Source organism: Podarcis tiliguerta, assembly GCF_965153285.1.
Source record: "Podarcis tiliguerta genome assembly, chromosome: 10".
In the NCBI taxonomy this organism is placed as follows: domain Eukaryota; kingdom Metazoa; phylum Chordata; class Lepidosauria; order Squamata; family Lacertidae; genus Podarcis; species Podarcis tiliguerta.
The window spans coordinates 33,689,472-33,716,278 of record NC_139543.1 but is presented as its reverse complement, the minus strand read 5'-3'; the positions used below and the strand labels follow the sequence as shown (position 1 = coordinate 33,716,278).

General features: G+C 41.1%; 1 protein-coding gene across 8 annotated transcripts in view; it reads right to left on the bottom strand.

Moving 5' to 3' along the window:
• The window catches only part of NAV3 (neuron navigator 3), a 441,074-nt gene that overhangs the window by 78,578 nt on the left and 335,689 nt on the right, over positions 1-26,807 (bottom strand). For all 8 annotated transcript variants that reach the window (XM_083400914.1, XM_083400916.1, XM_083400917.1 and 5 more), the window contains 3 exons: positions 25,263-25,371; positions 23,705-24,088; positions 17,851-17,970 (listed from right to left, as the gene is read on the bottom strand). In XM_083400914.1, the coding sequence (XP_083257040.1) occupies positions 17,851-17,970; positions 23,705-24,088; positions 25,263-25,371 (613 nt within the window). The remainder of the gene's footprint in view (positions 1-17,850; positions 17,971-23,704; positions 24,089-25,262; positions 25,372-26,807) is intronic.

The following is a 26,807-nucleotide window of genomic DNA, read 5'->3' as shown; positions in this document are numbered from 1 at the left end:
ACATGTGCATAGCCTGGTTCCATGGAAGCTTACTACAGCTATGTAGGGCTAATGTAAGAAAGGAAAGGTGCACAGCCTCATGCAAAACACATACCCCTATCCAGGGACGTGGATATGCTCGTGAAACAAATTTTAAGGGCTCATCCATACTTCCTCTCTCCCCGCTGCTTTCCCAGACTGACGCTTGCTCTGATTTAGCACTAAAGAATGCATTTTCCATTGGAAAGTAGCAAGGCAAGGGGAAAACAGCTCAAACCCATGCTTTCTAGGCACGGGACAAATGGAAGTGTTGACAAGCCCGTTTTGTGCAAAGGATGAGAGTAACAATCATCGGAACGGCTAGAGAGATTTCTTGTGCACACAGGAGATTTGGCCCTTGTGCCCATCTGATTTGGACTGGGCATTTACCTTTATATCCACTTCCTTAGCATGAGGAGGTTGAGAAGAGTCTGATGTTGAAAGTATAGAATCCTGTTCCTTCCAGGTATTTCATTCAGGTGCAGGTAGACAGGATTCAGTAATTAGCCTCTGGGCTCCTGGGTACTCCAGGCTTCAACTGGGGCAAAAGATGTACAAAGATGCTCTTGCTTCAATGTGCTCTTATTTCATTACCACGCCTGGAGGCTCAGATCTTTTGCTCCAATATCCAGTTTTATTGCAATTTATGACATTTTTCTGCAGCTGCTGCCTCAGTGCCTTGTTTTACTACATAGCGGACTTAGCTCCTGCTGTTGCTCAAGTGTCCTGGCCCTCCAGGTTCGATGCTCCTGACCATCTCAGAGGACCACATTGCATGACAAAGATCACATTACCCCATTACCTTAACACTTCTTCTATATAAAGCTTGCACACAAACACATGCACATAAACGTGTCAAAATAGTTCCCCTGACACAGCCTGGGCAAGAATTATCCTTGCTAGGGCTCCAGCTCGGCATACTACTCCTCTTCTTTATATATGGACAGTCATATATGCAGCGAGCACACTTTCCCAGAAATTCAATGCAGCTTACTTCTGAGCAGAGATGTACAGGACCGCACCATCTGGAGGTGCACAAAATAGTGTCATTAAGGTTGCCTGGCAACGGCAATTGTGCATCTTCTCCGTTCAGAGCTTTCAAAATGGCCAAGGGTGAAACAAGGCAGTGGCAAATACAGGGACAGGGAGCAGGAATGGCAGCCGCCCCCACCCCAGGAGTTGGTTTGTTGATTGATGCTCTCTACAGCAATGTAATCCATGAGAAATTATTGAATTGTTCATGTAAAAACTGCTCATTTCAAAAAAGGTTGCTGGTTGGATCGACACAATTTTGCTCTTCCGGTTATCTCCATTAACCTCCCATATTTCCCTCCTGGACACATGGAGGTAGCTTTGGGGATACCTGAAACTGGCCCTTGGCTAGAGCTGGGAAGTGTCTATTTCCAAGGAGGGCAGCTATAATTGTTCGATTAACCATAATCTAAATTTTAATCTTGGGGAAATTATGAGTGGGCAAAGGATAATGCAATGGTTTGGGTAGGCAGCAGATTTAACAAAAGTAGCAAACGCTACGACTGAACTTAATATTGCCACTGCATTTTGATGAAGGTAATAAATTAAACCAAGAGAGCAAGAAACTGTGTGCATGGTATAAAGCTCACTTGAGAGCAGCAACAATCTAACATGCAAAGGTCAGAGCTGTACAAAAAACAGACAGTACGCAGCCAAGGAAATCACTTTATCAGTTGGATACTAGAGACTGATTAAAGCTGCCACTGTCTGCAAAAAAAAGTCTCATTAATATAATATGGAAAAAGGAAATCAAGCACTACATCTCCAAGAATAGCTAATTCCCCCTCTAAATCTAAATGTTAAACATATTTAATCATAAACTATTTCAGAATCATTTACTTAAACCTTTTCTATACATAACCATATTGAAACCTAACGGGGCAGGGATCACTTTTGCCACCTTGATCGTACGATTTAAAAAGTGGATGTGTTAATGCTATTGTAAATCAGGCATAGGCAAACTCAACCCTCCAGAAGTTTGGGACTACAATTCCCATCATCCCTGACCACTGATCCTGTTAGCTAGGGATGATGGGAGTTGTAGTCCCAAAACATCTGGAGGGCCAAGTTTGCCTATGCCTGTTGTAAATGTCCTTCAATCTATATACATAAGTTGCTGTCTTCGCTTCCATAGCAAATATACATTGATTTTTGAATGATCAGTACATGGGTCAGGGGTTCCTACATGAGATCCAGATCGACATGCAGTATCTTTTAGGTGACCTAACTTTCAGGAACATCAAACACCATACAGCTTTCTGGGGAAGGAGCTATAAAAATCAATTACATCACATATCACAGGTTCTCTCAGAGCACAGGAAAAGCGTTTAAGATTCTACCCAACTCAGGCATCCCCATATAAATTATCCCTTGATAGTATTTCGATTTTTCTGTTTGTTCTTTTTATTACCAGGGTTTGTGGAGGAGGAAGCTACCAGACTACTATATCTCTATCCTTTCACATCTTTTAGTTTTATCTCCCTGAAATGATTGAACTTGAAAAAGAGTGACAATTTTTACTAAAAAGGCGCTGCTTAATGAAGCTTCCCCCCCCTTCAGCTAAAACACACACACACACACACACACACACACACACATATATAGGCTAGCTTGTAAATGCACTGCAAGGTATATTAAATGTGGAGCACTCTTCACTGTTGAGCCCAGTGAGGGTTTTTTGCAGGAATATTATTGCCAGTGGTAGAGCATCTGCTTTGCATGAAAAAGTTCCTAGATTCAGCCCTGGCCATCTCAAGGGAGATGAGTCCTGCCCGAAATCCTGCAGAGCTGCTGCCAGTTGTACAGATGGCCCTGAGCTGGAAGCACCAAGGATCTGATTTGGTATAAGGCAGCTTCCCATTTTCCTAGTTCAAATAGACAATTATTTTTGTAGTTTTTCTGCTCCCTCCTTCCTTCAGTTGTTCACTTTCAGCCTCACCTTTCAGGTAAGCATGCTGAGTGAAGCATAGCAACAATTGGTAACTAGGCAGTGATAGCCAGAGAGTGTCATTTTCCCCACAACTGCATCCTGATGCTGGAAAAAAAAGGCATGCTGTCATGTATTCAATTTTTGCTCATCTTTGACGTATACAAGGCACAGAAGTAAGCAATTCTACTTTGCTGCTAAGTTGAATGGTAACTACCATACTTTTCCGTCTATAAAACACCCCCTATTTTTGGGGACTCATATTTAAGAAAATGGGGGGAGATGGCACAGAGGGGTCGAGCTTTTTTGGGGGAGATTACCCAGGGGTATCGAGCTTTTTAAAGGGGGGATTGCTAAAAATCTGTCACCCACACACGTTACAAAATCCGCCTCCCATCTGTCCCATCACCAATCGCCTGCCCAACTGCCGGAGCGCCAGCCAATCAACACCACCCATTGACGCAGCCACCAATAACACGCACAATAGCCGCTGAGAGCCATGGCAGCAACCAATCAAACGTCCACACTATGCACTACCCATGTATAAGACGACGACAACTTTTTAGCATGATTTTTTAAAGAAAAAAAGATAGTCTTATACACAGAAAAGTACGGTAAGTACCACACTATTATGTATTTTATCTTTGTGTCTGCCCAAATCATCTCTAAAGGCTTGAGACCAGTTTACTTAAGGGGTCGCCTTACCCGTAGATGCAAATTCTGTCTGTGAAATGTCATGCAGTGTCTGCTCTCTGTTTGTAAGAAGTCATGCCTTTGTACTGCACCTGTACTGATGTGGAAACTGATGCAAAATGAATGGAGAACTGAACTTAAAACTGGGAGGTGGGGTGGGGAGAGAGAAACTGAAACTGACAGATCCATCCATCTCTATCTTTTCCTCCCCTCTCTGGTTTGTTCTTTTAAGGCCTCTGTTATAGTCCCAAGAGCTGTCAGCTGTTCACTGCAATATGAATTTAAATGAACTGGAGCTCCAATGAAAAATTGGGTTCCTTGCACTGACAAAAGGAACAGATTTTTTTTTTGGCCTGTTTCAGAAACTTGCACCATGGTTAAACGGTCCATGCACATGATATGGATGGCAAAAGTTATTGTAAATTAATGCATGAAATGAAAAGCTGCAGCAAAAGCAAACTGTACATGTGTCAACTCATTACAGAATTTTTCTGTGAAGAGTAAAATGGCAGGAAAGAGGGAGCATAGTCAGTTTACAGAAGACTAATGAATCGGACGTCCATCCACTGCTATATGTAATAAGGATTCATTAGGTGATAATTGCATCCTATATGTAGGATAAAACCAGGAGAGAAGATAAATCTAATATATAGCCACATATAAATGCTGCATAAAGCTTAACATTCACATGAGGCCAAATCATATAATACAGCTGTAATTTCCCAAATTGTTGAATAGCCTGCTTTTTCTTATTTTAAACCATTGTATAGACCTAATTCACTATTTGCCTCTATTTGCAGTGAGGGGACCAGTGGTTTTAACAGGAACAAAGTGATCTTTGGTGTTATAATTGAGCCATTAATGCAAAATGTATTTCATTAGCACTGTTGTCATCTCAATGAATAACCTAACATTGGCTACATTAGAATTAGGGACTTGCATGTGGTAGTGTAACTTGAAAAACCATACTGCAAATGGAGAAAATGAATCTAAACATTATGTTCTTATCAAATGCTTTCATTTTTCAATTTTAAAATGTTATTGGATTTTTTGACATTAGGATGTGAGACTATTCCAATTATAATAGTGATACATTAATAGCGTGCTGGGAGCAAAAACACCATTAATAATGATTCAGCACTTATTTTCTTATTGCCCAGCTTTCTTTTAGATTGTGGAAAAAATGACGTTTTAGTACTTATTTTGAAATGCTATCATTTCCATTCCATGTTGCCCCAGTTATTTTTCAGTTCTGCAAATAAGTGTAATTTTTTTTTTGGGGGGGGGGGGGGGAGGTTAGACCCTCTGCAGTATTTTTCAGGAAACCGTATCTGAACACTTATGGAAAGAACAATATAATTTTATTGGATATTTAGAGTTAGAGATAAGACGCTATATACCGTATGCATGCACACAACTGTAAACAAAATGCAAATGCATAGCCATGGGAAGCTCTGTCTGCTTTCAAGCAATGCTTCCCACTGATATAAAAAGAATTCCTCAGTGACCTCTGTCAAATTATGCCACAGATGACATGTTTGCCGCTGAAAATTTTCCTTCAGCGCTATTAGAAAAAGCCTGTGATGAGATTTCTGGGTGAACATGAGGTGACAGCATTGCTGTAGCAGAGGTGTTTTTTAACACTGCCTGTTTCCAGAGCATCTATGCTTCTTGGCACTGCAGTTGCTTCCAGCTGTTGACTCCCCTTTTGTGTTAAATCGTTAGAGAAGCTTCTGACAAACAGCATATTGATTCACAACACCTGTGCTTTCATATTTGGAGAATCCAACTTAAGTTCTTTTCCCCTTTCACATCTATTCCCCCTTATCCTACCTGAAAAACAAGTGTAGGTGCTTCATGAATATCTGCAAGGAAATCCAACAGCCATTTCCCCTCTGTCTTGCTAGCATGGGTTTAAGTGGGGAGAGGACAGTAGACTTAAATCTAATATTTTCTTAAAACAATCTGAAATCAGTGTGGATATAATGCATTTGGTATAATTTATGCTAAATATTTATACTGAATACAGTATTTTGAATCTTACCACTATTTCCAATTATGCAGGGATCTACTTTAATATTCACATTTCATTTCTGAGGAATGTCTTCCTCAGTCTGTTCATATTTTTTGCACTTAATCCGCTGACGTTATTTTGCTTTGTTTGTGACTCATGCATGCTTTGACTGCATTCTGTGATAGCTATCTTGGACATGGTCTTTTTAATTTCCAAACTGCCTGTGCAAGCTGTGGAAATCAAGTTGCTGGAAATGTTAAGAGAAAACCAACAAAGCTGACATTAGCATTTGCAAAGACAAATCATGATGCAGAGATCTAGATTAAACAAGAAGCAATTTGTTTTAATTCAGAAAGCTGCTTTTGCATTTCAGAGTTCTTCATTATCACAATATATCACAACTTTATGCCAACAAGTGAGAATATACTTTTAGGGTGATTTCCTGTTGAGCTGCAGTTGTTGGAACCATTAAATGGATGCCGCAGTAGGGCTTGGAGCTTTATGGAAACACATTCCCAAGTACAAAATGGGTGTGATCTCTATTCTTTATGGACAGTTTGCATGCGTTTTAATTCTGGCTTTTTCCAGCAAATGGCATGAAAGTATGGTCTTGTTTGGGGCGCACAGAACTAACGTAAGGAAGAGCTAAAGAGATTTTATATTGGAATGGAGGCTAGAAGAGTACAGAACAGTGACTGATGTTGAGGAAGAATTCAAGGGTCACACACTGTGCCATCAACAGGGGCATATCTAGGGGTTGGCTGCCACCAAGGGGGCAGGCGGGGAGAGCAAAAATTGTGCCTCTCTCAGCGCCTCAGGGGAACCCAGACACTGGCATGTGGAACCCCCTTCCCAAGCAATGGTAGTTTGTGCAGTGGGGCTCCCTGTAAGGACGGCACTGCTTGGCCTTCCATCCTAACATGGCTCCCCACCCTCCACTCCCCCTGCTTGCCATGAGGCAGCCTTTCAGCAGATGTGGTGACTGAGATATGTCAAGCTAGGCTCTTAATTTACCACAGCCGAGTCACTTTTCCCTGGGTTCTTTCCTGCCTTGACCAATTTCCAGCTTGTGCATCGCTGCATGTTTACCAGACAGCAAGGGCCATTGACTAAAACGGGGCTTACTTTTGAATAAAGTGTGCACTGAGGTGCAACCTCCAAAACCAGTGCCATTCTGCTGGTGCCTTGTCAGAAGTAATGAAAAGGCAAGCGAGGTATTGTCAGAAGTTCTTGCCTCTGGCTTGCCAGATTTAGGCTGCAGTCCTGTGTACCCACTTTCCTGAGAGTAAGCACCACTGAATTGGGTGTGATTTCCTTCTGAGTTGATGTTTATAGGATTGTGCTGTTAAACACCTAGTTTAAGAGTCATTTGGTAAATGAATTATGTCAATTCCCCCTCCCCCACTGTAGGCAGGGTGCTGATACATCTCCTTGCCATGGCACAAGGGAGTTTATGTACACCCCTGGCTATCAAAACCAGAAATAATAAATAATTTAGCAGAGCTGATAAAGCTGGAATTGTGAGCGATGATACTAAAATCTAGGTCAGGTGGCTGTCAGCCAGGTTTGACCAAACCGGGGGCTTCATATTGCCTGCTAATCAAAGAGACCGATGCTGCTTCCCCTATTCCATCTTTAGGAAGGCTTTATGACCCTTCACCAGTGGTGTTTCCAGGTAGTTCACTAAGCTAGGCCTCAGTCTCAAACCATGAGTTCCTGCTAAAAGTCATGTAGTGTCTGTCACATAGGTGTTTTTAATTTCTGATACATTAAAACATCCATTGTTTCATAGGCCAGAGGAAATGTAGATTAAACAAAAATGATAAAACAAAATTGAACAAATAAAATCAAACTAATGCCAGAGTACTCATTTGTCATGGAATAACTGCTCCTTTATTTAAATGGTAGCAGAAACATCACAGTGGTATGATCATTGTATAATTAAAGTATAATACTCTGGCTGCTTAAGTTATATGAGATCCTCTCACCAAGCAAACACTCCATATTTGTTATAACAATTAGGAACTCTGAACAAAACCGTCAAGAGCGGATTTACTTACCGGTTAATTAATCATACAGCAAGCATTAATATAGCAGTATTATCCTAATATTAACATTTTTATATTGCTTAATTCACTATGGTACACTTTTCTAACTCCATTTTCTGAGTGTGTAGTGGCATTGTCCATGCACCAGCTTTCAAGACAGGCTTGCCATGGTTCCTTGTTGATATGCTATAAAACGCAGTTACATTGTTGCTCCATTTGTTAAGGTCATTTCTGTTTAACATTTTGCTTAGATCAGGATGCATACTGACATTATGGAACTTATGTAAATATTTCATACAGATGCTGTAAAATGTTTCATGCACAGCTCTTGGGCTACAGAACTTGAGTTGTTGCTTCCCACATGCCAAATGCCACAGCAGTGGCCAGGGTGGCTGGTCATAAAATGGCCGCTCATTCTCAGTGGCCCCTTTTGCAAAATAAAAACACAAATTTAAAAAGCTGTATTTTACAGATGGCTGGCAACACATGCGGGCAAGCAAATCCTGTTATTTAAAATCCTTGCTGCACTGCCAGCCCTCTGGAAAATGAAACTGCTCACTTTTAAATAGAGTGGGTGATACCAAAGAGAAAGATAAAAAAGTGGGTTCTACTGAGCCCTCTCCATGTGCAGATACTTTGTCCACACTATAATCTTTTTACCGCTTAGCCTCTATTTCCTTATTATTCATGATTTCTTAATAGGCACTCAGTCTCAGGCAAAACCAGCTCAAACTTGATGAGAGGCTGAAGAATATGAAAATGTTCAGTTTTGACTTGTGTACGACAAAGATGAGGAACCAGACACTATGCGTTATTTCGAGAAGATATTTGTTTCCGTTTTAAAAATGCAGGAAGCAAGAGAGCTTCAAAATGACATTATAAGAAACTGTTTAAAGATCAGAGATTAGAACTTTAGTATTCTCAATGGAGCATGGGATAGTGGCAGCCAATTAATAATACACAGTCAATCAACTCATGCAAGCAGAAGATAAGGACACTTCAAAAATAATCAACTAACAGTATCCATGAGAGAATAACAAAGAGATTCGGTAAATATGCCAAAGAAAAAGCAGTGCTAAAAAGTGTTAGCCAATAAATGAATAAATGCACTTTTAAAAAAGTAGATATCCAGTGTAGCAAAGTGGCTAGAGTATTGGTGGTACCATAACTGGAGGTCACTAGGTTCAAATCCTCACTTAGCCATGAAGCTAACTGGGTGACCTTGGGCCATTTACAATCTCTCAATCTAGCCTACGTCACAGAGCTGAATAAAATGGAGGTGGGAAGAGAGACATGAATGGCACTCTGAGCTCTTTGGAGGAAGGGCAGGATTAAAATATTATAATAATACAATAACGTATTGGAACACAATATGGACACTTTTTAATGGCAAAAAGAAACTGCCAAGGTGATATACAGAATTTATACTGGTCACTGCTGGCAACTTGTTTCTCAGTATGTATTCATCCCTGACTTATATAGAAACACTGCATACATGTTCTCAAGTCCTCATGGGATCTTTCATATCCCAGTTAGATGTGTAAACATAAGTTGTCTGAAATTATTCCTATCAGCCTATGATTAAAGAGGTTTCAGGTAGGTAGTAAGGAGACTAGAACCCTGTGGCATCATCCCATATACTGTCACAGGAACCCCTCCCCCCCAATCATTCAGTTTGTACAAACTTCACGCACACTCACACACTACATACGCTACGCTTCTGTTATAAATTCATAGAAAATCAAACATACATCGGATTTCCACTGTTCCACTTTTATTTTACTCCATGAAGGAAGGACTACAAAATGGGGAAGGTTTGATACAGGGCAGCCACAATCCCTTCAGCATACCAGCACATACACAGGAGCCCTGCCCAGTTGTTATGCCAACCCTGATGGTCCTAGACAGAAGACCATCAAGATCACAAAGAACTTCCATATGGCAGTGGATTCAGCATGGACTGGAACAAAGGACAATAATCAGCTCTTCCCTCTGGGGGCAGGAAACTGCAAACTCTCCTCTGTCACCTGGAAAGTACTCATGGGGAGGGGGAAAGGGGGAACCAGCCAGGTGACAGGACACTCAGGTTACCACCACAACCCCTCCCTCAACCCCTCCTTTCTGTGATGTATGTATGATGTTTCTGGGGGTGGTCTTGATCTACAGGGTGGCAATTTCAAAAGTCTTTATAAGACCTGGCACACCATTTTTCTGGGTCCTTCCTCTCTCCTGCAAGTGAGGGGAGCACCCTGTTGCAACAGTTCAATAAAGGCTCCAAGTTATCCTGGTTGGTGTCTTTGTTTTTGTCCAAGGGAGCCCTCGGATTTTTCCGTTAACAATACCAAAATCCACAGTGTGGAGCAGCAGGCCCTAGCAACACCTTCTGGGACTTTACCCATGTAGGAAGGACCAGAATCACAGCAAAACAGTACTTAGTAATCCCAGAAGGGTACCATGGTTCATGTACTGTTGAACTACTAAACCATTGAAAGATCCAGGATAATCACAGCAGTTACACTTTCCCTGTTTATCTACATCAAGGCAATAATAAGCTTAACCCTCCCCTCTCTCTCGCAAAAAAAACTGGAGTGCACTAGGCACAATGACCTTGGTCCCCAAAGACACATGGGACTGTTGTTTACCAGAGAGGTTGAACGACGATTTCATTAGAAACTTCATTGTGCTCTTGCATTTTTAAGTGTACATTTTACAAGTCCAGTTACAGTATCACATTAATTCCTGATTCCTTCACCAAATCGTTTTCCTGACAGCATTGATTTATCATTAACTTTAAAAGTGTTTCTTTGCCTAAAAACAAAGGAGGCCTTCCAAACAAGAAGGAAATAGCTATTTTCATTCAAAGTGGTAGGAAGCCACTTAGAATCTATCGTCAATTCAAAGATGCTTTTGCCATCAGAAGAGTCAGATCATGTACAACATACAAAGTCAGATCACGTACAACATTCGTGTAATGCAAGAAACCTAACCTTTAATAGAAGAAAAAGAGGAAGAAACATTCTCAGCCATTAAGAAGCTTTGAATTCCCTTTAAGTAGTTTCCTCCCAGGCATACTATATTTTCCCTAAAAGAAAGCCTTTTCAAAACATTGCTGAAGGCAATTCATTGCTCTGATACTATGCTTGATAGCAGTACATCATTTCATGCTGTGACTGTTGTAACTACAAATAGTTGTTGAGATTTCATAGCAGATGAGACACGTACTGTTTAAAAACCAACAGCCGGCTATTTGTATCATTATTTTTAAGTTTCTTAAAATCTGCTTGAAGGTATCAGTGGTGTATTTCTCTTGCAGTAAAAAAAGTCTTCTTTCAATTAATTTTGCTGTTTATATGGTCCATATTATTTATTTGTTTAGTTATTTTATTTGCAAATTGCTTTCCATGAGGCATCCCAAAGTCATTCACAATATAATAAAACTGTTTTACATATATAAACAAGGGACACAGGTGGCACTTTGGGTAAAACCTCTGTGCCTAGGACTTGCCGATCGTATGGTCGGCGGTTCGAATCCCCGCGGCGGGGTGAGCTCCTGTCTTTCGGTCCCAGCTCCTGCCCGCCTAGCAGTTTGAAAGCACCTCTAAGTGCAAGTAGATAAATAGGTACCGCTTTATAGCGGGAAGGTAAACGGTGTTTCCATGTGCTGCGCTGGTGCTGGCTCGCCAGAGCAGCTTCGTCACGCTGGCCACGTGACCCGGAAGTGTCTTTGGACAGCGCTGGCTCCCGGCCTCTTAAGTGAGATGAGTGCACAACCCTAGAGTCAGACACAACTGGCCCGTACGGGCAGGGGTACCTTTACTTTTACATATATAAACACACACACACACACACACACACACACAAATATTGTCACTTCTATTCCAACACCAGTACAAACTGCAATGAAGAACTCCATTTAGAAGGATCTGTAGGATCATAGAATTCTAGAGCTGGAAGAGATGTTACAGGCCATCTAGTTCCCTGAAAAGCAGGAATCACAGCAAAAATCTCTGACAGAAGGCAATCCAATCTCTGTTTAAAGACCTCCAATGAAAGAGAGTCCACCACCCTCTGAGGTAGTCCTTTCTGCTGCCAAACAGCTTTTACCAGCAGAAAGTCTTTCTAATGTTTAGTCAGAATTTCCTTTCTTGTAATTTGAATCCATTGATCTGTGTCCTACACTCTGGAACAGCAGAAAAACAAGCCTGCTCTATGTGACAGCCCTTCAGATAATCTGGCTATCACATCACCTCTCAATTTTCTCTTCACCAGGCTAAACATGCCCAATTACCTCAACAATACCTCGTAAGGCTTGGTTTCTTGTTGAAAGCGCAGGTGCCAAAAAGACAACAGAGAAGGTATCTTTCTGATATAATGGAAGGTGTTCGACCCAATTATGACATCATGAGGAATGGACTTCCTGATAGAATGGTATCTGCAGTGTCCCACAGAACACAGTAATCACTTGGGTACATACGGGAGGAGAATATATTTAAGTAGCCTGGTCCTAAGCTGTTACACATACATATATGCTCCAAAATATTTTATAGCAGCCATATGAACAGCCCTGCAAATTTCAGTGTGAGTATGTAGATTCCTGAAAAACTATTACACACCCAGTCTGACTTGGGCATAAATTTCCTACAGAATTAACATGGAGGATCTACAGGACACTAGAAGGCTTGGGTTAGACTGGCCAAAGCTTCTCCTGTACACTTTACCAGCAAGTGACATAAAACAGCTCTCTGAGAACAAACCTCTCTTGCATCTCAAACCTTTAATCTATTGATGATTAATGCCTATATGCAGCCTATATGCAACCCTTGCTTTGTCTTTGCGTTAACCAATCAGCAACAAGCACATACATGGCAATGCTGTAATATTCAATAAAAGGGACTCTCTGAGACATGCTCGAGAGAAGCCTCCCGTATGACACTTGTCACTCGTCTGTCGTTTATTTCAACCCAACATCTCTCAGTAATGTTTGCACTAAGTGAAAAACCAGAGCTGCTGTCATCTATTTAACTAATCAGCAAGTATTGTTAAGTCTAGATTCATAAGCTCTGAATGTACTAAATTAGGTTTTATCATCAAGCCTGCTCTTCTGCCTAACATACAAAGGTTGCAAAAGCCTTCCACGGGCAGTGCGGTGTTTAAATACTCTTTATTCAGACTGGTACAAAATTCCTAGGATATTTAAAGAAACCATTAATAAATAATCCACAAAAAAATGTCTCTGCTGTCTTTCATCTTTGCAATTTTTTCATTATCACCCCTCCTGGACAATTTGCCACTGGGCCAACAGTTTATCTCATGTGCAAGCAAATAAGGTATGCCTCTTTAAAATTGAGGACTATGTTTAGCAAAAAGTTCTAAGACTTTTAAGGCATATTTCTGGATAAAACACCACGAGGAATGGCAAATACCTGCTCCATCAATTATTATTCATCCCAAGGCAGTGCAATTATTTTCAAAGCTACACGTTCCTTTAAAATCCAATAAAGCAATTTTTGCTTTAATGAATTTACCCACTCAGCAGTATCTAGTGTAGCCAACCATTTTATATTATGGTTTCAGCTTGAAAAATGTTCCCAGGTATAATTGTTCCAAAGTGACTAAAAATATTTAACTGCTTAGGTGCACAGTCACAATACCTGCATAATGTTAAACAGAATCACATAATCTAAAGTGGCCATTTAGCCCTTGCATCTATCCAATCTATGTCATAGTGTGCCCCAAATCAAAGGCAGTTGCTCTCCATAATACTACCATTAGAACCAATATGAGTCATGTTTGCTCTTCTGTGCAAGTTTCAATCACCCGAAGTTATTTAATGATTTCTTTTTCAAAGAGCTTTATCCTAGAGATAAACTTATCCATTTAGTAGCATTAAATACCAAGAGTATTTACCTACTAGTACAAAGAAGCTTTTGTAAAATTTATTGTTAATTTTATGCATCTGAACCCGCTTACATTATTGTGACAAGATTGTTTATTTATGTACAGCAAGGAGGCGATATGGGAAGTTGCATGTTTTAACAATTAGATACAGTTGTGATTAAGGCTGAAACTTCAAAAGGGAACAAACTGCAAGCTTTATTGTAGCAAACATTTCTTATTAAAAGAAACTTGGCTCAGGGGACTGAAAACAAGGGTGGTAAGACTGAAAAAACCTCTGTTATGAGAACCTATTGAAGAGGGGGGCTCGTCTTCTGCTCCACAGATCAAAAGGAGCTTAGATGTGACATAATTTAGATTTACAAAACAGAAAGTGTCAGATAAGAATGAAAGAAAGCTCTTCAAAGAAAGAGGTTAACATACAACAGCATTCTCTTTGCAGCCATAAACAGCAAGTTATGTTCTCTGCTGTGACCTGTGGTTTTTCTTCTTTGACTAGATCATCATGGTCTGACAAGTTGATCTACGATTATACCAAGCTTCTGGGACTGAAAGTTCTTTTCTTGTTTGCTCATTCCTTCCATGTTTGTTCATTCTTGCCCTAGTCCCCACTCTGCTGTTGTTTTTGAGTTTTCAAATATCATCTTCATATTAATCACCACCACCACTCATCACACTCCCTCATCCATGTCATGGTAATCTGTCTTCCTTCTTGCATTCAAAGTCCTCCATGGCTTTTCTCCTGCCTCTGCTCTTATATCACAGTACACACCTGCTCATGACCATCTTCAGCCACCCAAAAGTATTTTGTTTCCACTATTTTGCTCTTTTTAGACCTCATGCCTAAAACGGCCTTCCAGAACTTCTGTGCGATGCTACTTGTCTTACTTCTTACTTCAAATCCTCAAAATCCACCTTTATATTAAGCCTTTGGCACAACCCCTTGTACCTCGGCCTCTGGAGAATCATAGAATCATAGAATTGTAGAGTACAGTGGTATCTCGGTTTAAGAACAGCCCTGTTTACGAAATATTCAGTATATGAACTCCGCAAAACCGTAAGTAGTGTCCCAGTTAGCAAACTTTACCTCAGTTTACAAACGGAAGCCGAATGGTGGAAGGGCACCGGTGGCGGGAGGCCTCATTAGGGAAAGCCCCTTGGTTTAAAAATGGCTTTGGTTTAAGAACGGACTTCCGGAACGGATTAAGTTCATAAACCGAGGTACCACTGTATTAGAATTAGCAAGACCCTGGTTAGTGTCATCATGCCCTCCTGCCTGGAAGCAGGCCTTTAAATTGCAGATTGGTTCACAAGAGACCCATGCTCATTCATAATTGGATCCTGGGTGAGGCAGAAGACCTGTAATGTATTACTGAAACCTGGGTGGGCAACACTGGGCAGATTCAATCTGACTCAGCTGTGCCTACCTGAGTATTTGGGTTTAGCACCAGCACAGGCTGGAGTGAGACATCTCCACCTCTACCCTGCAGGCTAACTTTGACAGATGAGTAAAGCTCCCATCATCTCTTACCACAGTCTATTCTGCCAAAAGCATCCAGAGGGCACCAGTTTTGGGGAAAGCTGACCTAAGGAGTATGGTATATTTCTTGATTCCCAAAATCAAATATATATATGGTCACAATGAGCACATTCACACAAATTATTCACACAATTAAACCCAGAGTAACTTAGTGAATGGTCAGAATCTTGCTGCGATATTAAAGGTTTAATTAGAGACAGACTATGGATCTGTTTTCTTCCCAGAGTAATCAGTTGCAGGAAAAAATGCTTGCACTGCAGGTGCACTCAGGGCACTGAGCATCTGAGACTCCCTGCTGTACCACACAGATCGACAATTTCTCCTGCAATAATGGGACGCAAAAAAAAAAATTCTAACTCTTCTAAATCTTCCCCTCAACTAGGATAATCGAAATTAAAATCTAGCCTCCAAGCAAATAATTTATAACCATTTAAAGGCGTATGTGGGAGTGAAGCAGAAATCAAGGAAACAAGCAGAGTGTCAGTGCCATTAACAATTTTTGTAGCAGAGAGTCTGCAAAGATTACAATTTAAGGAAGGGGCACCAGTGGCATACCTGTAAGCACTCTCTGCTTAACAAACCTTTATCTTTCCCAACTGTCACCCTAACACGTAAAAATAAAATACCTTAATGGATATCAAATGCGATTTAGAAATCCCAGGAACATTGTGTTTTTAAATGCCAGTGTGTAAAACAATAACAATTAACTAGCACTCAGTTTTTCAATGAAATAAAACAAGTATCTTTTTGTTACTCCATGGTGACAAATGAAATGGCCGGAAAATGACACCTTGCCTCTAATTTCTAAATAGCTTCCAAGGGACTGAGGTTAGAGACAGAATGATGTCAGTTTGCTTCTTTGGAGCACACCGCCCAAATTTTTAAATGGAAAGTCTGCCCCTGCTTTCAGTTACATTCGTTATGTTGTGGCTGCTTAACTATCTAATCTCTACTTTGCACTTTCTTTTTATCATAATCACTTTTAGTAACAATTCAAAGGCCTCCAGACATTGCTATCCAACTGGGTTATTAAAGCACACTAGCTGTTGTTTTGACCATGAACTGACCCCACCTTTCCCAAATTTCTAGAAACCAAGTGTCATTCCATTCCCATCCCATGTCCCTCTAGGTCCTTCAGGTTCACAACCCTATCAGGCACTCCCACTAAATCTCCCTGAGTTAGACTCTGGCTGCTGTACCATAAACCACTGTATCCTCTTTCTGTGACAGTGATGACTGGGAGAGTAAAGGTAAAGGTAAAGTTACCCCTGACCGTTAGGTCCAGTCACGGATGACTCTGGGGTTGTGCCGCTCATCTCGATCTATAGGTCGAGGGAGCTGACGTTTTGTCCACAGACAGCTTCTAGGTCATGTGGCCAGCATGACTAAGCTGCTTCTGGTGAACCAGAGCAGCGCACTGAAACACCGTTTACCTTCCCGCCAGAGCGGTACCTATTTATATACTTGCACTTGACATGCTTTCAAATTGCTAGGTGGGCAGGAGCTGGGACCAAACAACAGGAGCTCACCCCATTGTGAGGATTTGAACAGCCGACCTTCTGATCGGCAAGCTCTAAGCTCTGTGATTTAGACCACAGTGCCACCCGCGTCTGGGAAGGTAACAGAAGATAAACAGAGCATCTCAAGAACACTGGGACTGTTCTTCGAGGGGGGGCAGCATTCCTTTCATGCACCCTCCTACCCCACCGCAAAATGATTTAAAGGAGGTCTAAATAATAACCTGTCTCTAGCTGCCTTTACAAAATACACAAACATACACAAAACAAACATAAAATTGATCAGTGCATGGAATTTTTTTGCAGGAAAAGATAAATGATACTGCCACTCCAGTCTATCAGTTAAAAGTTCAGAAGCTTGTTACTAAACTATCAGTGAAATCTGGACATTTTATTGTTAAACTGTTATGTTGACTGTGGTTTGGCTGAGAAAACACAGCAGATTAGCCTGAACTCAGCCCAAGACAACTGCCAAATCCTCTATCCAGTAGCAGATGGCGCAAGAACTTTAGGAAGCCTTAAAAACAGGAACAGTAAACATTTTGTAATCTGGAGGCTACAGTTCCCATTTTAAAAACCGGCCAGTGAGCTGCACCCACACATGCACTAGCTGTGCGTCATGCACATATGGCGGAATAAAAAATAAATCAGAAAGTGAAAATACATGCAAGAGCCACTTTAAACTCTTTCCTGCTAAAAATGCCAGTTTAAATTCTGGTAATCATATGATACACAAGAAAAAAACAATGTCAGTACTAGGTGTCGCACATTTTTAGCAAGGAGGTGCTCCATCTTCATTTCCTACTGTCCCATGCACTTATAGTTCCATGCATTTATACTTCGTGATAAAAAACCAAGCTATAGGGATCCCCTGTCCTGTGGCTGCTGGTCCAAGGGATCTTGTTGGAGCATTGCTTTTCTCCCACATAGGCTAGGGTATTTCAGGAATAACTGTATTCTGTCCACAGCTTCTGATTCGCAATTCTATCTTGATTTCTCTTTATCATTACTTATGTCTGTCTAACCTGTTAGGTACGGATTCACAGATTTCCATATAAAAATGTTACGCCTCGCACTGGGGAATGTCAATAGCCTGTCAAAGGTCTCTGTAATAATTCGCTGTTTGTTTGGGTGTGTGTTTTTTAGACAATAAAGGGAGGTATTACCTGTCTGCATCCACCGTCACATCATGAACCCCTCTTTGAATAACATCTCGGGAGGCTGCTATGTCTGGAATTCGGTTCAAGCTTCTTGTATACAGGTTGAGTCCTCCATCTGTCATGTAACTGAAAATAAAAATATATAATTTTAATCATGAGAAAATGCCACCAGCTGGTGCTACCTATTTATATATAGCACTGTCAATGCAGCCCTGTGGCAGAGTGAAAGAAAGAGATGAAGTTTTTGATCTGCAGAATTTAAACTCTAAAGCAGGGTTTTACCAATTTCATCAAGGTGAACCTTACCAAGAACCAAACAAAATGTGAAGTGGTAGCACTGTGTACAGGACATCTCATGATAACAGCAGTCAGCACAAAGGGGAAGAGCTATAACTCAGTATTACAGCACATGCATTGTTTACAGAAAGCTCCAAGGTCTAAATCCTGGCAAAAGGATCAGGCAGAAAGGTTCTTTTCTGTCCAATGCCCTCAAGTGCCACTGCTTGTTAGAGTAGATAACACTGGCGTAGTTGGACAACCATTCTGGCCTAACAGCTTCTCCCTTCCAGAATACTTATTTATGCTTCCCAGCAATTAAGTGGGTGCTTAACCATCTCCCACTGTATTGATTTTCTTATTAAAGGCACACCTCCACAGCTGCTATTTGGACAAAAACCATACGGGTACCTATATCATACATGGTGAAACACCATCACTGTTGTCCACATTTGAAGTGCTCCCTTCCACAGCTGTCATGCCTAGTTTGCCCCTACGTCTGGAGAACAACTGCTTGAATTTTGTTGTAGCAAGCGAAGGAAGGAAGGACTGAGGAGCAGTTCCTACCTTGCACATAAGGAATAGAGTAACACAGAGAACGGTAAACTGGTGTTACAGTAAACAAACCCAGAAGCATCAATAAACACCGAACTGCAGATCTCTACAAAGGAAGCAGCCATACAGAACCACCGTAACTAGGAATGGATTGAGCTGTTCACTTGTCAGATGGTACAGTCCTCTCACATGGAAAAGCACTTGACAGGAGATGCTTCCATGTGAAATGCGCTTGTCAAAATTTGCCGCCTCAGGCTTGAAAACTCTCCTTCCATCTGAGACAGTTTTGCTGGGGATGCAGTTATTCGACAGAAATGCTTCAATATGACCAATTCCTATGTGAAAGCTGAGTTGGCCAACTCTGTGAGAATCTCAGTGAAGCAAATGAATGATGAAAGGGGGATGGCGTGGAATATACCCTTGAGTATACCCAGGACTCATACACTTAGTCCTGGTAAAGACAGATATCAGAAAAGTGAAAGTGGAGGACCATAAATGGTGCCTTAATCTTTCTTTTATTATGATATATACACACAGCTGCCAACAACCAAAAGAAGGACTGACACACTAACTATACTGGCGCACACCTCTTGGACTAATTAAGGCCTATTCTTTATAGGATACAGGCAGGAGAAGGACTTCAATGATAAGACCATATGTTCACCATCTCAGGTTCAATCCATTATAAGTTCAGACAAGGTTGTCATAGAATCAGAGCTGGAAGGGACCACAAAGGAATCATTTTGCCAACACAGGCATCGAACCTACGACCATGAGATTAAGAGTCTCATACTCTACCAACTGAGCTATCCTGCTGGAGGACAAGGACTCTTGTCCAAAATCCATGGAAAGGTGCTCTCTGTGGGTTTAAACTCTTTCCCATGTAAGTGGTCCACCTGCATTTACAGTATATACTGGCACACCAGTGACAAATGGCATGGGTGGGTGTGCTGCTTACTAAATTTTTGTCAGTATTTAAAGGCAACATGGTGCACACATAACACTTTCATGGGGAGGCGGCTTTATCTATGGCCCGCATCCTATGCATATCTGGCCTCAATCACAAAACGAAGAGTCAATAAAGCACCACATTCACCTAGACAGGCCAGCCTCATGCACCAGATAGAGATGACCTGCTTGAGAAACTGATGCGAGCTTGGTGACCACAGAATGATTACAATAATGGGAAGCTTACCTTGCTATTATTTTTATATCATCTTATTTTGCTATGTATTGTTATCTGAATTGCTTCTTAGGGGGAATTTCTTTATTAGTCATTTTCAGAAAGTCTTGTGAATGAAATGGGGGCCAGTTTCCACACCAACCTATGGTATTTGAACTCTGAAGTCATATCTGTAGGCACTGGAACCACTTATGGATGTGATCTTGCACCCAGAAATACAAACAAGAATGTTGCTTTCCAATGGATACAAGATGGTGTATATTGTATGATGCCTTCTGCCAGGGAGGGGAGGGAATGGGACTCGATTGCAGCCTTCATTCCTATAGAACTACAAAGGTAAGAAAATGGAGGAGAAGACTTCAAGACTCAAGACTTCAATGCATTTTGATTCTTACATGGTAATGCATTAGTGAAGAGGCTGAACCTCACAAGAAATAGGCCCCTCTTCCATTAATTCCTAATTACTGCTGGATTCTCATCCCCAAGTGTTTAAAGTAATTAAAGTGGGAATGAAAGAGGAAAGAGAGATAAGACTTGACATGCCTGAATGAAGCATGAATTTTCAGTGCTTATTATTCATTTTTTGCTCTTTATTCTAACGCAGAAATGGTACTTAAAAAATATTCTGGCCAAGAGCGCTGCTGCTTGCTACTATTTACCAAGTCATTCTCATTACGGATGTCAAAAGAGACAACTTAATTTATTCTCTAAGGTGATAAACTAATTAATACATATTTAGTCAAGCAGTACAAAAACTGTTAATCGGTATATGTCACAAGCAAAATATTCAAGAAAAAATTAGCTGAGATAGAAAGTCTCACACTGCTTTGAATGCTTTCACATGAGTCATTAAGTTGCATAGATGCACAAAGTTTCTTATACTAGATAGTGGCTGGATTTCAGGTGAGTGCAATCTGCTTTTTTCTCATTTTTGAACCAGACTTCCAGGGTCCATTAGTCAGGACCAACCAGAAAATGTAAAAACAATTCTGGAATATGACACTTGAAGAAACTTTCAGAGCTCAATTCTATGCATGCTTACATAGAAATCAGTGGCACCAAATCCCATGGAACTCTCAAATCAATGAGCAATCAGACATACAGCTCTATCCCAAGCAGATTTACTTGGAAATAAACACCACTTCTTTGAATGGGTCACACTTCGTCTTAGGAACACAGCCTTGGTTTTAGACATGGAGACTGAAATTCTCTAATTCTGATTTCAGTCTTTCATACTTTGAAAGGCAGACAAACACTCAACAACCTGACCATGGTATTCAACGCCAGCTGCAGCTTCCTAATCAGACCCAAGGGAAGTCCCATATAGAGCACATTATAGTAGTCCAGCTGTGAGGACACCAACACATGAACTGCAGTGGTCAAGCTATTCTTGTCCAGGAAAGGGTGTAGTTGGCATACCAACCTAAGATAATGGGCAGTCATTCGCACAGAGTTTTCCTGAGCCTCTCATAGCAAGGATGGATCTAGGGGCACCTCCAAACTTGTCCCTTCAGAGAGATTGCAACCTTGTCCAGAAGTGGAGAATTCCCTAACTCCTGAATATGGGAACCACTCACCCCACGGAGTCTCCATTTTACCATGATTCAATCTCTGTTTTTTGACCCTTATCCAGCCCACCACTACAGCTAGCCATGAATACAAAAGCATCCCCTGACTCAGATATAACGGGAAAAAGGGATGGCTGTCATCAGTATGATGATGATACAATGCCCCAAATCTCCTAATGGCCAACAGCTGATCACAGGGCAGTTTACAAAATAAACACACAAAAATACGTAGCATAATTTAAAAACCATACCCCCCTCCAACGCACAGTTTAGAAACCCATAGATATTTAACACAGAGAAAAAATTGCCAGGGCATGGACACATATTCTCCCCCAATGCTACTCTTTGAACCTATCCCCACAGGTAGAAGCAGAACCACTGCAACACAGTGCCACCAAGTCCCAACTCAAGGAAATAGTCCAGGAAGAAAGCATGGCCACCAGTACTAAAAACCACTGAGCAATCAAGAAGGAGCAACAAGGTCCCATTCCCCTGCCCATCTCCTAAAGACCCCAACGTAATGATGCGAGAAATCTACCATTTGGCTCAATTATAGTTTTCAACACACTCCTCCTCTCTTATGTATCCCTGATGTAAACTGCTCTCTCCCTGACAGCTGCAACTAGCTCCTCTGACATCTGCTCTCAGCACATGGGTGTTGGGGGCTGGACCAGCAATGCAGCCTTGCTTCTTTGCCCACCACTCTAGTGCCCTCACCAATCATCAAAGCAGCTGTGTGGGGCAGATAATCAGTCCTTAATAAAACAAACCAAAAACAGTGATCCTATTATGTTACATGTTGACTGACACTAAATCTGTAATTCTTGTATGATATATGCATTACATTCTTGTAGAGTTCTTCCCTATGCATCAAAGCAGCCATGGAACTATGTCCAGGAGAACATAACACACCCATGCACTGAACATAAGTGATCTTAAGAGGAACTGAGGGCCTCTGTTTCTATGTCCTAGGAATCTAATGTATTATGTAGAAAGGATGCATAATATTGCCAACAGTGGTAACACTGGCAAGCAGGGGAAACCTTTTCATCATTTTCCATATAGGACATTATTATTATTATTATTATTATTATTATTATTATTATTTCTTCTCAACACATACAACTCTTTGAGTGATGCATTTCTGAGTATCAGTACAAAGTAGAAAATAATTTGTTAATTTTTAAAGTGCAACAAGACTCTGTTTTGCCGCAACAGACTAATACAGCTATACTCTCTAGAAAAACATAGAAATATTGGTGACTATAAATCTATATCAGTGACCACCCAACAATGTGATGAATAACTCATCTATACCAGCATTTTAAAGATATCTATGTGGCCATTGTGGGAAAATCCACTTGTGTTTAAATCCCCATCAAATTGCAAGCAGTACTGAAATTCAGAAGTGCCCCAAAGCAGTCCCTACTAGATAAAGTTAATAAATGTTACCTTCCCATCTCTTGAGGTTATTCCTGTGGTCAGATATAAAATGCACAACCAATAAACTCCAGAAAAGCTTATTTCTCAATAGAATGAATCTGACAGGTAGGTATTGAAATTTCACGCCTGTAAGAAACAGGTTTTTGTTTGCCCCCATTTAAAACATGTCTGCCATCTACCAACTGGAACAAAATAAACCTAGAGGGAATGGTGTGCACAGCAAAATGAAAACTTTGTAATCTCTTTCTCATTTAATTATCATTCATTCCAATGTGCTAAGATCATTATAGCACACACATTCCTTCTGTTTTTTGGCCCCTACTAAAATAAGGAACGCATCTACCATTAATGTTAAGAAGAGGATCTAATTCAGTCTTACACATTTTTTGACTCACAAAACCAAACACCTGTCAAGAATGGTGGACCAGAATTGTTTCTACAGGGGCAGATTCACCTGATGCCCCACCACTTTTAGGCCTAGATTTTTAAGCCATACACTGGGAGCTGGGGCAAGATAAGATACCCCAAGATTGGTGGCAAACGAATTACCCTGAAGCATTTTTGTTTCCAGGGGGCTGGCCTAACTTAGCCTCAGACACATCAATAACACGAGATGACTGAGGGTTTTTCATTCTCTCTCTGCCTCTCCTTTCTCCATGACTTTAAAAGGACAAAAGAAAGATGGTGCATACCTTAGGGAGCATCACTATAATATATATTTCTGGGGCCAACCCACCCAGAAAATACATTTCAAATCATATGGTGCTTATAGTGGTCACATCAAACAAGAAGAACATTGTGTGTTATGTGAGGGTCTGGGGAAGCAAACACTTACCCGCTGTTGATGTCATCAGCACGGAGGCTCTTCCCAAGAATGTCCCCATCACTCATGTATCCTCCAACATCAACATCAGAGGAAATGTCCAGATCGCTACTTCCTTTTTCACTCATGTCTATCTGGGGTATGTTCCCAAGGCGTGAAACAGCTGCACGGCGAAGAGGCGTGGTATACATGAACCGAGAAGGGTCAGTATGGATAAAGCGACTAGCACCACTGCGAGGGTACCCTCCACCCAGGGAAGGAGCATCGCCTGCCTGGAGACGAGGACTAGCTTGTCCAAGCCTCCAGGTCACTGGAGAGGATCGGCTTGTCAAGCCTGGGATACTTCGCCCATTCACTTCGGTTGTCACAGTACTGTCAAATGTTGTCTCCAATGTGCTGTGAAGCAAAACAAAAACTGATGAACTGTGCTTTCTATACTTCTGAGCATAGGGAGGGGAGAGACAGTAAAAGTCAGAACAAAAACAAAGTTTATATTTAATGCATTCATTTTCCTACAAGAAGAAATCCTTTATTCAACACTTTCAAAGAAAGGATACTTTTTTGTTTCATCATTTTACTGCAGGTGGATTTTGAGAAGAATAAGCGTGGAAAATCAAAATGCAACATCTCAGTGGAAAATAAGGGTCTTTCATGCTCAACATATACAGAAGTTGCAGCTAATCTCATCGTGGCATTTTAGACAGCTTATCCATTTTTAGCATTTCGGCTGTAAATGAAAATGTTCTGTGGTTTAGATGGACAGTGGCCTTGACTGGATAATCCCAGTTTCTGATCTGTCCCATATCTTTCTTTCCTGCCAATCTGTCATTACTGCTGTACTATTGCATCTCTCAATATCCATAGGACATATGTCCATTTAGCATATGACCTATACTTGTAAAATCCAATATACATGGACCCATTTTGTGCAATTAGTATTTAGAAAAATATTTGAGAGAATTGTCTACATGGTTTGGGTCTATGTGTGTTGGATTTTACACATGTAGGACCTGTTAAAACTAATTCACTTAATTAAGGCATGGAGTTTGGAAGAAGAAGATGCAAGCCCCACCACACAAAGTGGTGTGTGTGTGTCCAACTCATCAGGAGGAAGGGTCATAGTTCAGAAGTACAACACATATTTTGATGCAGAAAGTCTTGGGTTCTCCAGATAGGACTTGGACAGACCCCTTGCTGAAACCCTGAAAAGTTCAGGTGTAGACAATACTGAGCTAGAAGGACCAGGGGTCTGACTTGATAAAAGGGAAAGTCCTATGTACTTAAATCCCACGATAAGGAGAGATGGGGGAAGAATGTCAGGTGAGTAGAGAGCAATGGTGTGCTCTTGCTCCTTTCTGTGAGCATGGGCTGAATTGCATATTGACAGGCATTGCCCAATCTGACACATTTCATTCATGGAATTTAAGGAGGCTGCTACTTAACTGGATAGCACTGACAATAAGAAAACTGGCAAAAACGAAACTGGGTGCACATCTTCAAGGTTTCTCCTTTCAAAACCCACACGCTTTCTGCTTCAACCCTATATATTTAACCAATTGTTAAATAGTACCTGTGGCTTATCTGAGTTCCCCTAAGGCTTGACATAGTTTCTTCCAAGTTCTGCCTCAGATCTGCTATATTCTTTACAGTTCTCATTCTTCTAGCTTCAGGATCTTCCCCTGCAATGAAACAGTGTATATAGCTAACAATATACTGCACATGCAATAAATATCAGAAGAGATCTCCATCATCATTCCAATAACATATCTCTGAATCTTCTCTAATATGAAACAGACAATGACTTATAGCATGCAAAGTTATTTCATAGCAGCAAATTAGCTGATGCTCTGTATGGGGGAAGCGTGGGGGTGGCAAAAAAACAACACCGAAGTTCCTGTACTCACACCTTGAGAAAGTAAAAGGGCCTTTCCCCTCTTCCTGTACTCCCTCTACCCACTTTTCCATTGAATTTGTGAGGAATCTTTAATTAAAAAGTTGATAATAAAAATTAAAACATTTTTTAAAAAATCAAGATTTATAGATAATTTTGAAGGCTTTTGTTAAAAAGAATTAAAAATTAACACTGCTGTCAATCACAAAATGCCCAGTGTGGAGTGTATGATGTGGCACACAGTATTAGCCATGCAGGTATGGCATAGCACAACATTAGAGGTGCTTGCCTGCTGGGTTTTTTTGTGGCAGTCACACAATATTGATTTTACACACCCACACCCACACCCACACCCCCACACCCCCACACACACACACAGAGAGAGAGAGAGAAAGAGAGAGAGAGACCTTGTTGTCTACAAACCACAGGGAACATAACCTGGTTCCAGGGAAAATATACAAGGTGACCAACCACATTCTCTTCTGCACCAGCACAGAACACCCACATGCACTCAACATACATGACACCCGCCCTGTGGAACACCCTCCCATCAGATGTCAAAGAGATAAACAACTACCTGACATTTAGAATTAGGGAATTTGTAAATGCGCGAAGTTTTAATCTATTTTTAATCTTTGTGGGAAGCCGCCCAGAGTGGCTGGGGAAACCCAGCCAGATGGGCGGGGTACAAATAATAAATTATTATTATTATTATTATACAGACCACAGACACACATGCATTGCCCTCTCTGTCTCTCACACAACCACACATATATGCCTCCTTTCCTCTCAGTCCAGGTGCACCTGTCCCTCTCTCTCACATACCACACATGCACACATACCTCCCCCCAACTTGCACACACAAACACTTAAGCACATATCACATAGACCTTCCTCTCTGTCCAGGTCACCTTCCCTCACTTCTGCAGACCTCACATACATAGTCTCTTTTCTCACATATGAACAAAGACCTCATATAGATGTTTTCTTCCTTTCCTCACCCACCCACCCCATATACAACCCTTCCTCTTTCAAACAAAGCACACATACATACCTCTGTCCATCATGCACACATGCTCACACACACACACACACACACACACTACATGAGCAGCAGCAGCACCCATTGAAAAGAGCACCTCCCTAGGGCAAAGGCAGCACTTGCCAGAAACTCCACCTCGCAGCAAGACCAGGGTAGCCTGAATATGCAGGACACCCCCACTC